Source organism: Protopterus annectens, chromosome 13.part0 (genome assembly GCF_019279795.1).
Source record: "Protopterus annectens isolate FY-2018-M chromosome 13.part0, PAN1.0, whole genome shotgun sequence".
Taxonomy (NCBI): domain Eukaryota; kingdom Metazoa; phylum Chordata; order Ceratodontiformes; family Protopteridae; genus Protopterus; species Protopterus annectens.
The window spans coordinates 151443796-151458589 of record NC_056747.1 but is presented as its reverse complement, the minus strand read 5'-3'; the positions used below and the strand labels follow the sequence as shown (position 1 = coordinate 151458589).

General features: G+C 43.2%; 1 protein-coding gene across 1 annotated transcript in view; it reads left to right on the top strand.

Annotated features, from left to right (window-relative positions):
- Positions 1 to 14794, top strand: part of CCHR13.PART0H19orf44 (chromosome chr13.part0 C19orf44 homolog) — an 822089-nt gene that overhangs the window by 137611 nt on the left and 669684 nt on the right. Inside the window, exon 3 of the mRNA XM_044090741.1 lies at positions 1286 to 1984. Coding sequence (XP_043946676.1) covers positions 1286 to 1984 — 699 coding nt within the window. The remainder of the gene's footprint in view (positions 1 to 1285; positions 1985 to 14794) is intronic.

The window sequence follows — 14794 nt, the reverse complement described above, 5'->3', positions numbered from 1 at the left end:
CAGTAATTATTAGTTTTCAATTATTTCAGTTACTAGTTTGATAGTAATCCTTGAAATTTAGTTCTGAATTTCTGCCGTGTGTTAAAAAGCTTTTACCTAATACTGGTTTATTATACTTCCAAACTTAAAAGGTTATTACTAGGTCCAATCGACTTTTATTTTGATATGTGGAATGCATTGGTGGAACTTTCAATTACTTAAACAGCTGTCACATTTGGCCACCCATCTTAGAAGTAGTCTAGCTCCTGCTTTTTTACTTTTTTTAAGTGTTTTTTTTTAGTTCTACAATGTATATTCAGAAAGTGTCTAGCTTGGGGATTTTGAAGTCTGTTGTTTAGAATAGAAGAAATAATGGTATATCAGTGACTACTTTTTGGAACTCAGGAAAAGGGGCAAAACTAATACATCCCTGCTACTCAGTTATGCCAACCATGAAACCACCATAGATTAGAGAAAATATTTTTTTTGGGGGGAGGCAACATTCAATCTTTAATTTCTCTGACTTTGAGTATGTTTGGGCATCTTTGAATGCAGATTTTAGTTTGCTTTATTTAAGGAATCAGTAATTAATATTTTGTTCTGTTTGCGGTCTGTGTCAGAGGTAATTTGGATTTCTTGCAGTTAGGAAATCATTAGGGCACTTCTATTCCTAGCCACTAGGTAGTATGGCTACTTTCTTATTTTTGTTGTCCCCGGTTTAGCAGCTGTTTAAGTGGTATGAAGGAGGTAGTAGCTTTGAGGAAAAACTGGTAAAAGTTCTTATTTGATGTTGGCTACCACCTTATTTTTTTATATTTTATTAAAAATATTTAAGAAATAAACAATAACACTTGAATAGCAATAGAAATGTATAACAGTAAAAAAGAAAATAACAAGCAATTCCTAAACACAACAAACCAGCTATTTACAAGAGTGTCTAATACATAGATGAAATTCTAGAAGATTACAATATATTAACAAATATTCTAAAAATAATCAACTGTTATTTGTTTAACAGTTCTTTTAGATTCTTCCAGACCACCACCTTATTAAGGGTCTTGCCTATAAGGAGTGTTATAATGCCCTTTAATTCTATGCCCACAGTCTTTCTGGATGTAAAATTGCTTATAGTGGATCTGGTGTACGATTAAACCACTAGTGGCTTCACTGGGGTAAAAGTTTGAAGGAAGTCAGAGTAAAAGGATAGATCTGTGTAGCAAGAATTTATAATAAAACCTAGGATAAACATGCAACATCATTGTGGAAAGTACTGTGTATCAAAAATATGTACTTTTTTCTTTTTCAGGAATATGCAAGTATACTGGAGAAGAAAACTAGTTCTTTAAAACTCAGAGATGTGCAGTCTGGGGAGTTCAGTGACCTAAGCGATGTTTCTCTAGATACAAACGACAGTAATGAAACTAAAGAAAATAGTTTCCTTAAAACCGTATCTAATCAAGGTATCGTCATTAACGAAAATCATTCTGGCAGTAGATTTTTAAAGAAAAAGAAAAATGAGGAACAGAAGCAAACTATTAACTTGGACAAAGCACTAGTACCAATTGACACAAAAAAGCCAAGAGATAACCTTACAAGGTTCCAGTCGTCTAGTGCTGCTTTATCCAGACTGGTACAAATAGAAAACAAAATTGCCAACAGGAAACTGAAAATGTCTTTACCTGATACTGATTCTGAGATCTGGACTTCAGATGAGCGACCTTTTTCAGCACGATCTAGTAGTGAGTTGAGTGCAAGGGGCAGTCGTTTTTTAAAGCGGAAATCGCCAGCATCAGTCTCCACAGATGTTGCCAGTGCCATACAGACTGGACAATCTCCTACTAATCAGAGCGTGAGACCTACAAGAGAAAGCAAAAGTGTGGTTATAGACAGTGATGAAGAGGAAATGAAAATGCTTATAGGTAGTTCCCTGGAATATTCAGAAGAAGATCATGTTGTTGGTTTCAGGAAACCAGCCTTCTCCAAAAGCTTTGTGCATCATAAAAAGGTAATCCAATTTTTGGTTCTACAGAGTTAAAAAATTCATTGTAAAACTGTAGTTGAGTGAGGAATTTCTCAGTTTTGAGCAGATTTTATTTCATAGGAGGAAGTATTTGATTTTCTGTGATATTCAACAAAATAGAATTGAAACCTTTGTCAGATCCCAGATCGAGTAATTATCATGCTGCCAATAATTTACATACTACACTTTCTGTTCATTCTCATACAGGATGGTATAGACTTGTGTATATGTTGTACTGGACACACTTGTCAGAATTTTTTTAAACTCTTCAGTGAGAATTCCAAAATTCTGAAGTAAGTGCTATCTTCATAACATAGCAGGGAAGTAGAAAAGTTGATGTTATATCTAAAAAGTGTTTTGCCGCAACAAGCCATATCACCTTCCCAGTGCAGGTGCTGCACCCGCCACACACCTTTTACTTGTCTATACTAACTCCTTTCTTTGGACAAGAGGGAGTATTTTTCAGTAAAGTATTTTCAGAGGTATATAATTCCCTGTAATTGCACTTAAAGTCTCCTTGTTCTAAGGATCACACTTCTGTTTCTTGAACATGTAAGAGATGGAATTCAGAATGAGGTGCCTACTTACCAGGGGTATTAATGTCTTGTGAAGGGTGGAAGTGAGATTAAGACTGAACAACATTACCAAGATTATGACAAGCTAGGGACAGTAATCTAGGTTAAGTACTAGGCTACCTGCCATTGCGAGCCATGTTTGGCCTAGCCAATTTCCCTTTCAAAGGTGGAATCAAGCTTTGTAACTTGTGATTGTGAGGTAAACAACTTAATCATTATATCGACCCATAACCCAGGTTGAGTTTTTTTATCTCCATTGTAACATTAGGTTTGACCCAATTCTTCAAAGGAAATGGTAAAGCTGCATCACTGCTTCTTATATTGTTTATGTCCATCCTAACAGTATTCTTTAAAGGAAGCAAAATATTTTGTGGCTTCTGTAGATTGCTTATTTTTAATGCTTCTGCACACAATTATCAAACAATTATTTGACTACCATCCATAACCTTTGTAGTGTTTTAATTTAGACAGCTAAGGTTCTATATGTGAGTTCAGAGTACTGAGGTAAGTGGTGCTGGTTGTTCAGTTTGTTTAACACAGACATAGTACTACTTGCATTTCTGATGGCAATGAAAAAGCTTTGGCCATCTTCAGGGTTGAACTGACCAGGCTAAATCTGGATCAGATATCTTTCGTGGAGTTAAGACCATACATTGTTTTTCTGTGAAAATGTTTTCTCTCCAGATTGCAGTGCTGCCGTCTGGGCCATCATACTTAGTCATACAGTGCAGTAAAGTTTTCACTGTCAGTCTGATAAATGCCTTTATGTGTAAAGCATCTTTGTAAGTTTCTAGAGCCAGAAAGGAATGGTCTGAGTGCTGCAATACTGTGGATGTTCATCGTGTTTCACTGTTGCAGTCATGACTGTAGGGTTCTCCCCTGCCGGCAGGCAGTCCTCGGTCGGCCAGAATCCCAAAGTCTGGGTCCGGCGTCAGCTGTTCAACCATGCTCCCTGACGTCAGAGCGCCAGGAGTACAAAGCTGACAGCCGACGCCATGTTCTCCTGTCTTTCTTGCCGTGCGGTGATAGCAGTTCGCAAGTGCCGGTCGGCTGACTCCTGACAATTTTTTTCTGAAAAACTTCAGTCCGAAGACTTTCTTCTCCACTCAAAGCTAAGTACCCCGTTGGGGAAACTTTTTCTTGCTCCAGTCCGATGTCAGAAAAAGTTAATAATTGTATTTCATGTGGGAAGCAAATACCTCATAAGGATTTTCATTCTTACTGTATTCCTTGCTTAGGCCCTGACCACGACGTAGCTAGTTGTCGGTTTTGTGCTAAATTCAATCAACGTACAATTAAACGAAGGTACGATTTTGCATTTCATTACTTCGGTAGGCGTTTTAATTACAAAATGTCATTGGATACGGTTCCGGCTACCGGAGTTCACAAACGACGCAAGGACAAAGACAGGCCTCCGAGGTCCAAATCTGACGATATCACACAAGCGGAGCCAGTTTCGGGTTCGGCCGTCGTCAGTGAGGTGCTTTTGCAGCCCCTGTCGGCCATTTCGGAACCGATGGCTGAGACGGACTCCCACGAGGAGCCAACTAGGCCTTGGAATATTTCTATTGCAGGACCTTCGGACAATGCTCCTTCGGATGGGTCCGGAGCCGCTGTGCAGGTACCGGCTTCCGAAGGGGTTTTCATGCCTACTCAGCTTCTAATAAAGGCAAAGAAAACAAAAAAAAACATCTTGTTTTCCCACCTTACTGAACTAGAATAGTCAAGTCTTCAGAGTTTGCTGATCTCTGGGCTTTGGCTTGGTTCCTGTGCTATTCCATATCCTATTTGGATAAAGGGAAGCTTCTTTGTTCACCAGTGGGAGTGGGGAGCACTGAGCAGCCTATTTGTCCCTAGAGCAGTGGTTCCAGCCAGAAACTTGTAGTCTATTGGCCATTTTGGGTCAATTCCTAGCTCTTTTCAACCCCCTGCTATAAAGCCCGCTTTAGCGCTCTTTTGCGTGATTTAGCGCGGAGTTGCCCACAGAGCACCATCGGGCAGCGCCGGTTAAACAAGGTTAAACTATTTCTGGCTCTGTAAAGTCTGCTCTTCAATTTTTCCCTTAGAACTTCTCTACTTGCAATCTAAACAGTCTATTCTCTATCTCAAAAGCTCAGCACTTGCTCCTAAAGCATTTTTATATAGGTAAAGTACTTATATACTAAACAAAGTACTACATTAGCCTAGAATCCTCGAGTACCCATTTCCCTATAGGTCCCTTCTGACTCAGTTACACAGCAAACTTTTTCACTTTTTCTAGCATGTCGAAGGGTCATTTGCTAGCGTCCTCTCCTGTTCAGCTGGTGAATCTGGGCATCTTGAGGCAATGTTACAATTGCCTCATGTACACAGACAACCCACTCCTTATCCCACAAAACACAAATACATGTGAGAGATGCAACTATATAGCCAAATTGGAGGCTGAGCTCTCTCAACTCAGGACTGGCAAGACCAGACAGGAGGAGAAGGAAACCACTCACACCACAAACCCAGTTTCACATAGAACTATCACAACTGCAAAACAAACACATAAACACACAAAGACATACTCGGAGGCACTGATCAAAAATCTACCAAAACTACAGAGGCCTCCAAAGCAGACACCCAAGCAACTGCCACCTCAAGACATAAGACATGCAACACATAGTTCTCAAAGTCAATGTGCTAAACAGTCACAGCCCTTAAGGCCAAACACAATGCCAGACACACTTGTTATAGGTGACTCCATAGTCAGACACACTGACGTCCCACTCACCAGACTGAACAAGGAAAAGATCACAGTAAGCTGCCTGTCAGGCGCTAGAATCCGCCACATAACACAAGCACTCAGGTCACTCCACAGCAAGTACAAGTATGACTCAGTCATTGTCCATGCCGGTGTGAATGACCTGAGACGTACCTCCCTGGACTACATGAAAAGAGACATAGAGGAGCTCTCAGATTATGTAGCCCAGGCCGGTATGACCCTGACCCTGAGCAGTATCCTACCCTCACCAAGAATGATGCCACAATACAGAGACAAAATGGTCAGCTTTAATAATTGGCTTAATTACTGGTGTCATTCTAAGGGGATCCAATGTCTGTCTGCCTGGGATGACATGCTTGACAAGCCACGCTGCTTCGCAAGGGACGGCTTGGACCTTTCACCCCTGGGCTTCCGGATATTGGCAAAGGCTCTTGCCACCCCCATAGTGCCTTTTTTAGGCAAGGCTCAAATGATAAACCTACCTCCCTAGAAAACAAAAATGGAGAAAAACTAAGGGTAATACTGCTCAATGCCAGAAGTCTAAACCTCAAGATGCACGCCCTCGAAGCCCTCCTCAGTATGGAGAACATCGATGTCTGTGCTGTGACTGAAACCTGGTTCAAGGCTCCTGAGAGCACCCCAGCACTATCAGGTTATACCTCATATTATGCGTTCTGGCCCCAAAATCCGGACTGAACCACAAAAGGAGGGGGAGTATCCATATTCATAAAGGATACCCACACCTCCAGGTTAGTGGCAATGCACGAAGCATCGGAGACCATCCAGGTGCAATTAACCATAGGTAAAACTGCCCTACAGTTTGTAGCATGCTACAGACCACCTTCGCAAACTCAGGAAACCCACACAGCCTTCCTGAAGACACTGGAGAGTATGAATGTCTCTCCAAACACCATCATATTGGGTGACTTCAACTACCCAAACATAGACTGGGAACATTACTCAAGCCCCAACACCCTAGCCCAAAGGTTCCTGGAGTTCATAAACTCAAATGCTATGGAACAACTAGTCACCATTCCCACAAGAGGAGAAAATATACTAGACCTGATCATCACAAACGTGGGGTCAAAATGCTCCACACCGCAAGTATATCCCTCATTGGTGAGATCAGACCATAAATTAATCTAATTGGAGATTCATATCCTGCCCCCACCCCCAGCAAAAAAGACCACAGTGAAGAACTTCTCAAAAGCAAACTTCACACTTCTTAAGACTGGAGTGGTATCCTTCAAGGCCCCCGAGCCAGTGGAAACCACAACCCACGCTGCTGAAACCCTTACAAATGCCTTCTACGAGCACCTCCAGGAATGTATGGATCAAGCAATCCGTAATAAAATCAAGACCCTTTCCACCAAAGGCAGGCGCCCGGTCTGGTGGACCCCAGCCATAAACAAACTCTACAACAAGAGGAGAAAGCTACTACATGACAGAGCAAAATCCCTAAAAGGGAAGGCATCTCTGATCAATACTAGCAAAAAACTACGATCACTCATAAAATCATCCAAGGCCAACTTTGAGAGAAAAATCGCTAATGACACAAAAGACAATCATAAGGCCTTCTTTAGCTATGTTAGAAACCTGGGTGGAAACTCCCAGATATGCTCAGAATTAGTCCAAAATGATAAAAAAATCACTGAACCCACAGACATTGCCAACATACTGGCAGACAGGTTCAGTGCAAATTGCTCCCTCCCCCCCAAAGGAGAAATATCTATCCCACCATAGTCTAGCCTCCCAAACATCTCAGATGCCCAGGTGAGAGCTGCTCTCTCTAAAGCAGAAATCACAGCATCAATGGGACCGGACGGTGTCCCCGGCTGTGTGCTACACGAACTCAATGAGGAACTAAACCCACACATAAGGCTGCTGTTTAATCTTAGCCTTACTACAGGATACGTACCCAAAGAATGGCGTACGGCAACTGTGGTCCCACTCCACAAAGGCGGTGCTTCTACGGACCCTAGAAATTACCGCCCCATAAGCTTGACGAGCCTTGTCTGCAAAGCTATGGAGAGGATCATAATGGAACTCATAAATAAAGACATTGGGGACCTACAGACACTGGATCCTACCCAATTTGGCTTTGTCAAGGGCAGATCCTGCCTCTTGAACTTGGTCGACTTTTTCAAACAGTCACTAAGGCCATTGATGAGGGTAAGGCAGTTCACACAGCCTACCTTGACCTAGCAAAAGCGTTGACACAATACCCCACTCGGGCATCATAGAAAAGCTCACCAGTTTAGATGTAAACCCATATGTCACAAGATGGGTTGCAAACTGGCTCAAGGACAGAACACACAGGGTTAGAGTTGCTGGTGCCATGTCAGACTCTAAGCCGGTCACGAGCGGTGTCCCACAGGGCTCAGTCCTGGGCCCCTCTTGTTCGGCATTTATTTTTCTGAAGTGCAGGCAAACATAGGGGATTGTGGCTGACAAAATTTGCAGATGACTGCAAACTGGGCACCATAATTGACACTCCATCAGACACAGACATCCTCCAGAGAGGTCTCATAGAAATGGATAACTGGTGCCAGAGCCATGGTCTTAAGCTAAATGCCAAAAAATGTATAGTCATACCCTTTGGGAAAAACAAGGTAACCCCTAATTACCACATAGGTGATAATCCATTAAACACGGAAGAAGTTATCAGGGACCTGGGGACCCAAGTTGACAGTAACCTCTCTTTGACACTCACATTGCCAAAGTGGTTAGGAAGACCTTCTACATTGCCCACCTGATCATGAAGGGATTCACATCCAGATCAGGAGAGGTCATTGTACCCTGTACTCTTCACTTATCAGACCAATGATTGAGTACAACGCCCCATTCGGAATGTACCTTACCCGACACCTGCAGCAGTTGGAAAGACCCCAAAAGTTCCTCACCAAAAGGATAAAGGGGCTCAAACATATATCATACGATGCCCGACTGAAGAAACTCCAGCTCTATTCAGTCGCATACCGTCTGCTCAGAGGTGATCTGTGCCTGACATACAAGGCCATGTCCAACCTGGAATTAATGGACATGCTCCACCTCAAAAAATCCAAATCCACCAGAGCCACGAGAGCAAGAGACTTAAACCTCAACAGGGATATAAATAGGATGTGCTGGAGGGACAGATTCATCACCCAGAGACTCCCTACACTATGGAACAGAATCCCAGTCCATGTGAGGCAGAGCCCCTCACTGACTCTGTTCAAGAGAAATCTTGATGAGTGGATGGGAGATCATAGGTTTACCCCGGGAATCATCTCTGTGTCACTGCTGGACAGAGGCACAGCAAACTAATGGGTATAGTATTCTCATCCTAAGGGGTGGTGAAAGCCACACACACTCTGGCTAGGCTTATAAATGCCCTAGGGCAGATAGCCTAGTATGAACCTATGAACCTATGAACCTAAGACAAAGGCAAAGACTCCTTCCAAATCAAAGACTGCAACACAGGCCTCTTCTGAACCGGCTCCCAGGTCACAGAAACAGTTCTTAAGATGGCGGAGGATTTACTTACTATGATTAGGGGTTCACATCCCCCTCCAGATAAAAGGCCAAGGCAGGAAGATTATTATGATTCCTCTGATCAGGCTTCTGTTTCTTCGGTTTCTTCTTCTGACCAGGAATATTCTTTCCCTCCTTATGAGGATTCTGATGCTGAGGAATCCATTCCTTCAGCTTCTCCCCCTGAGGATTTCTCTTTTGGAGAAACTTTGCATGAAATGAGGGAACATTTCCACTGGGAAGGACAGGAGTATTCGGAATCTAAGAAAAGACTAAGGGATTTTCTTCTTCTTCCCCAACATAGACCCCTGGCTATTCCTCCTGTTTTGGATATTGTGGATGATGCTTTTTCGGAGGCTAACTTAACCCCTGACTCCTTTCCTCCTGCTCCTGTTAAGCCTGATAGATATTACAGGGTTCCTGATTCCCACCAGTTTTTATACAAGAACCCTACTGCTGACCCTGAAACCATTTCTCAGGGTCCTAAGGGAGTTAAGGCCGCTTCTGCTAAAAAACCCATTCCCACTGAGAAGGATTCTAGATCTTTAGAAAGATGGGGCAAAAAAGTGTACACTTCTGCTACTTTATCTATTAGGGCTTTAAACTGTCAGTTTCATATGCCGAAATACCAGCAATTTCTCTTGTCTGTTTTAAAACAAAAGCTAACTTCCATTTCCACCTGTGTAGATGATAAGGAATTACATGACTTAATGCATGCCACTGAACAAGTTGGGAAGCATGGTTTACACTGTGGATTTGATGCCTTGGAGGCTTCTTGTAGGGCTGCTGCCTCTGGCACAGTAATTAGAAGGCATGCATGGTTAAAGGAACAAAATTTGCCTGAACAAGTAAAAGCTAAATTATTGGATGCTCCTGTTCAGCATAATGTTTTGTTTGGATCAAAAGCTGAAGAGATGATTAAAAAGATGGAGGACAAGGCGAAATCCATGCAAACAGTCAAAGATTTCTTACAAGTACAGCCACCCAGATTTAGCAGGAATTGGCCTACAAAAAATTGGTCCTTTCCCAATTCAGACAGGCCTCAGAGGGGTAGATACAGACGCTCCCGAGGAAGGCCTCAAACACAAGCATCTTATAGACCAAGACAGTGGACTGCTTCCACCCCTAGGGGAGGAGAGGACAGGTCACTAACTCATAGGAAACAGACTCAATGACTCCCTCTGTTGGGCTGCAGGAACTTCTTGCCTGGAAGCCCCTCTCGGAGGAAAACTTTCTCTTTTTCATCGAAATTGGACTCATATAACCCAAGACAAGTGGGTTCTGGATGTGGTTTCAAGAGGTTACAAATTCCATTTTCATACCCTACCAAGGCCAAACAGATAGCCAGACCTTCCAAAACATCAATGGACAGAGGCATTAAACCAGGTGGAAGCTATTTTGGCTATGAAAGCCATAGAACTAGTTCCACTTTCAGAAATGGGACAAGGTTTTTATTCAAGGCTCTTTCTAGTCCCCAGGAAGCAAAATTCATGGAGACCCATTCTGGATCTGTCAGTCTTGAACACCTTTCTAGAGATTCCAAAATTCAAGATGCTTACTCTACAGCAGCCACTTCCAATGCTGTCCAAAAATGCATGGATGGTAACTTTGGATTTAAAGGAGGCATATTTACACATTCCCATCAGGCAGGAACGCAGAAAATACCTCGGGTTCAAGGCCGGATCGAGGCACTTTCAATTCTCTGCGCTGCCCTTTGGATTGTCTACTGCGCCCAGGGTCTTCACCAAATGCCTGGCTCCAGTAGTAGCTTATTGCAGACTCAAGGGAATTCAAATTTATCCTTATCTGGATGACTGTCTTATTCAGGCAGACAGCAAGGAGGTCTTACTCCAGCATCTACGGTTTGTTCAGGATCTCCTCAAGTTTCTGGGATTCACTGTAAACATAAAAAAGTCAAATTTGACACCCTCACAACAGATAATTTTTCTGGGCGCTTCTTTAAACACAACAACCCAGATGGCATTTCTGACGTACGAAAAACAGTTTCTGCTGGCTTCAACTTTCAAAACCTTGGCAACTTTAACTCAGCTATCTGCAAGGAGGTTCCTGCAGCTTTGGGTTACATGGCCTCCTGTATCCTTCTCGTACCATATGCAAGACTACACATGAGGAAAATACAGTGGTACCTAAAAAGTGTATGGTCTCAGCATTGCCACAGTTTAGACATACTGATCTCCGTCCTTCCTTGTTTTCAAAAGGAATTCCTTTGGTGGTCCAAGGCATGTACTCTAAACAAAGGGAAACCGTTCTGTCTGCCTCCTGCCACTCAGATTCTAACCACGGACGCCTCAGATTATGCATCGGGAGCCCATTTTCAGGGCAACTGTCTGCAGGGCCTTTGGACAAAGGATCAGAAGCACCTGCATATCAATTTAAAGGAAATGTTAGCCATTCAGAAAGCTCTAATGGCCTTCAGGAATCTTCTACAACCAGGACAACTACTGATACGGACAGACAACACCACAGTTATGTGGTACATAAACAAGCAAGGGGGATCTCATTCCTACCCCCTTTGCAGACTAGCCTTGGATCTGTGGAACACAGCTCTAGCTTGCAATCTGAACCTTCAAGCTCAGTTTCTACCAGGGAAGCAAAACTTCCTGGCAGACGGTCTGAGCAGAAACCTTTCGGATCCACACGAGTGGATGTTGGACACTGAAATATTCAGGATGATAACAGCAGTCTGGGGATGTCCTCACATAGACCTCTTTGCATCCCATCTCAATCATCAACTACAGAATTTTTGCACCAGGACTTTCCACGAACAAGCTTGGAAAGTGGATGCACTATCATTCAGTTGGAGAAACCTCTCGGGATATGTCTTTCCGCCTCTTCCTCTTCTTCCACGGGTATTATTAAAGATCAAACAGGACAAGCCCAAGATGATAATCTTGTTGGCCCCAAATTGGCCTCAACAGTTTTGATACCCTACTCTGAAAAACCTATGTCTGGAGCCCCCTTGGGTCTTACCACAGACTTCGAACCTTCTGTCCCAACATCAGGGTCAGGTTCTACACTCCCATGTCAGCGCTCTCAGCCTGGCAGCCTGGTTAATCCAGGGCCTTTGATTCCTTCTCTCCTACCCAAGCAGGTTATGGATGTCATTTTAGAAGCCAGATGTCCTAGCACTAGAAAATCTTATGCAGGAAAATGGAAAAGATTTTGTTCCTGGATGCAGGCTCAGGATTCTGATCCTCTTCTTCCTAACATTCCTTTGATTTTACTTTACCTGACAGATCTCTTACATAAGGGTCTCTCTTTCTCTTCCATTAAGATACATGCCTCTGCTATTTCCGCTCATTATAATGCGGACCCTCCATTCTTTTCCCACCAGCTCATGAGACAGTTTCTCAGAGGAGCTAAGAACTTAAGACCTCCTAGATCTCCTCCCATTCCTGCTTGGGATCTCAACTATGTTTTGGAAAAGCTCACCTTACCTCCTTTTGAGCCTGCTGCCTCTTCTGACATCAAGTTTTTATCTTGGAAAACAGCCATCCTGTTAGCTCTGACCTCTGCCAGGAGAGTTTCAGAGTTGCAAGCTCTTATGGCTGTGGAACCTTATATTATTTTTCATCAAGACAGGGTGTCTTTGAGGACTAATCCTACATTCATGCCTAAGGTGGTTTCCAAAGTGGCTTTAAATCAAACTATCCACTTGCCAACTTTTTTCCCCACTCCTCAAAATAAAGGGGAAAGGATCTTACATTCCTTGGATGTACACAGACAACTACGTTTTTACCTGGACAGAACCAAGGACATCAGAAAATGAGCAATTGTTTGTTTCTTATGCTTCAAGTTCCCAAGGTAAAGCCATTTCATAACAGACCATTTCTAAATGGATTGCTCATGGAATCAGATTTTGTTATTCACACCATGGAAAGCAAATCCCAGGGAGTATACGGACTCATTCCACCAGAGCTGCTGCCACTTCTGCTGCCTTCCTCAGGGGAGTTCCTACCAAAGACATTTTGGAAGCTGCAACTTGGAGTTCAGTGCATACTTTTTCAAAGCACTACAATCTACCTCTCTACTCTAAGTCTAGGGCAGGCTTTGCTTCTGCAGTCTTGCAGGGCCTTTTAGCCGCCCCTTCTTCTTTATGACCACCTCCCTTTCATTCTGCTTTGGGATTCTACCCTACAGTCATGACTGCAACAGTGAAACACGATGAACATAGTACAGTTGTGTACACTTACCATAAATGTAGATGTTCGAGTGTCTTCACTGTTGCAGTCTGGGTTTCCCTCCCTCCTGTCCCCTCTTATTTTTACCTTTGTGTGGTTCCTTTTTTTCACCATTCTTTTGAGGTGTATTTGCAAAGGATATGGGACCTTTCACATTATGGGACTCCTGACATCTGGGGCAAGAAAAACTGGAGAACATGGTGTTGGTTGTCAGCTTTGTACTCCTGGCGCTCTGACGTCAGTGAGCATGGTTGAACAGCCGACACCGGACCCAGACTTTAGGATTCTGGCCGACCGAGGACTGCCTGCCGGCAGGAGAGAACCCTACAGTCATGACTGTAACAGTGAAGACACTCGAACATCTACATTTATGGTAAGTGTACACAACTGTACTTTCTTACATCTACCCCCAAAGAAAATAAAGGCTACACCATGACACATAGATGTCCTTCCTTATCATTGTTCCACTTGTCACAGTATTCCATACAAAAGAGATATCCTTCCAAGAATAGCCATGTGTCTGGTCAGTGTACCAAAGTTTTAAGCCCTTCTAAGCACCATACATCAAACATATGTCCTGTATCCAAAGGGTAGGCTACATAAGTGATGTACAACTGCCAAATCCTCATTGCCACTAGTGTGAATACTGTTTTTTGAATTCAGTGTAACGTTGCTTCAGCTACTGAGCAGAAGGCAGACAAGTTCCCTTTTGGGGACCCTTCCATCTCTTTCTCTTGTCGAGGTACCTGTTTTACATGTTATTCAGGAAAGGGAAAATGTGAGGACCTAGGGGTATTCTCCAGATTCTAGGGAGAGAAGTATATGGTTCCCTTACTGAGGTTGGGCATGGCTCAGAACCTCCTGAACTTGTTAGCGCTAAGGTTTCTATAAAGAAAAAACAAAAGACCAGGCATGTTGTCCATCTTACAAATAAACCACGTGAAGAGTGTTAAAATTTCAGTCAGGGCCTTTTTAAGGTTTAAGGCCCTTATTGCTGTAACCCCCCCCTCTGTGTTTCTCTATGCCTTCACCTGTTGCTTTCCCTTCCACTCCTTCTAAGAGAGTTAGGGCTTCTGTGTCTACAAGTGAGGAGGAGGAGCCGACTTCTGGGGAAGAGTCTCTCACTTATTTGTTTCAGATCTATTCCCCTCTTCTGTTAGGATCTGATGAGAATGATAGAGTACTTCCAGTGGGGAAGTTCCCAAATGTCTGAAGCCCAGGAAAGATATCATGATCTTTTACAAGTGGCTTCTCCTAGGGCTTCTGCAGTGCCCCCTGTTTTGGAAGCCCTCTTGGATACTTCTACTACTGCTTCACAGGATCCAGAGTTTCACCCTCCTAGTCTTAAAAAGACAGATACATTTTAGAAAGTCTCTGAGGCTCAAACATTCGTGTACAAAAATCCTTCTGATCCAGCAGTGGTTTTTCTTTTTGCTGATTCCTTTTTCCAAGTTTTTGCCTTCTGATAAGAATAGTATGGCTATGGACAGGTGTGGTAAGAAGGTGTATATCTCTACCAACTTAGCTTTCAGGGTCGTAAATTACCAGACCCATGTGACCAGGTAAGTTCCGGCTCTGCTGTCGAAGCCTGTGAGTATTTTGGCTGACATGCCTTACTCTGAAGCTAAGTCCTCTGCCATTTCCTTACTGGGTTCTGATCCATAGGTTGTTCATCAGTCCATCAAATGCAGCTTTGATGCTGCTGATGCATCTTCTAGGGCAGCTGCCAGAAGGTCGGTTATCAGGAGACATTTCTGCC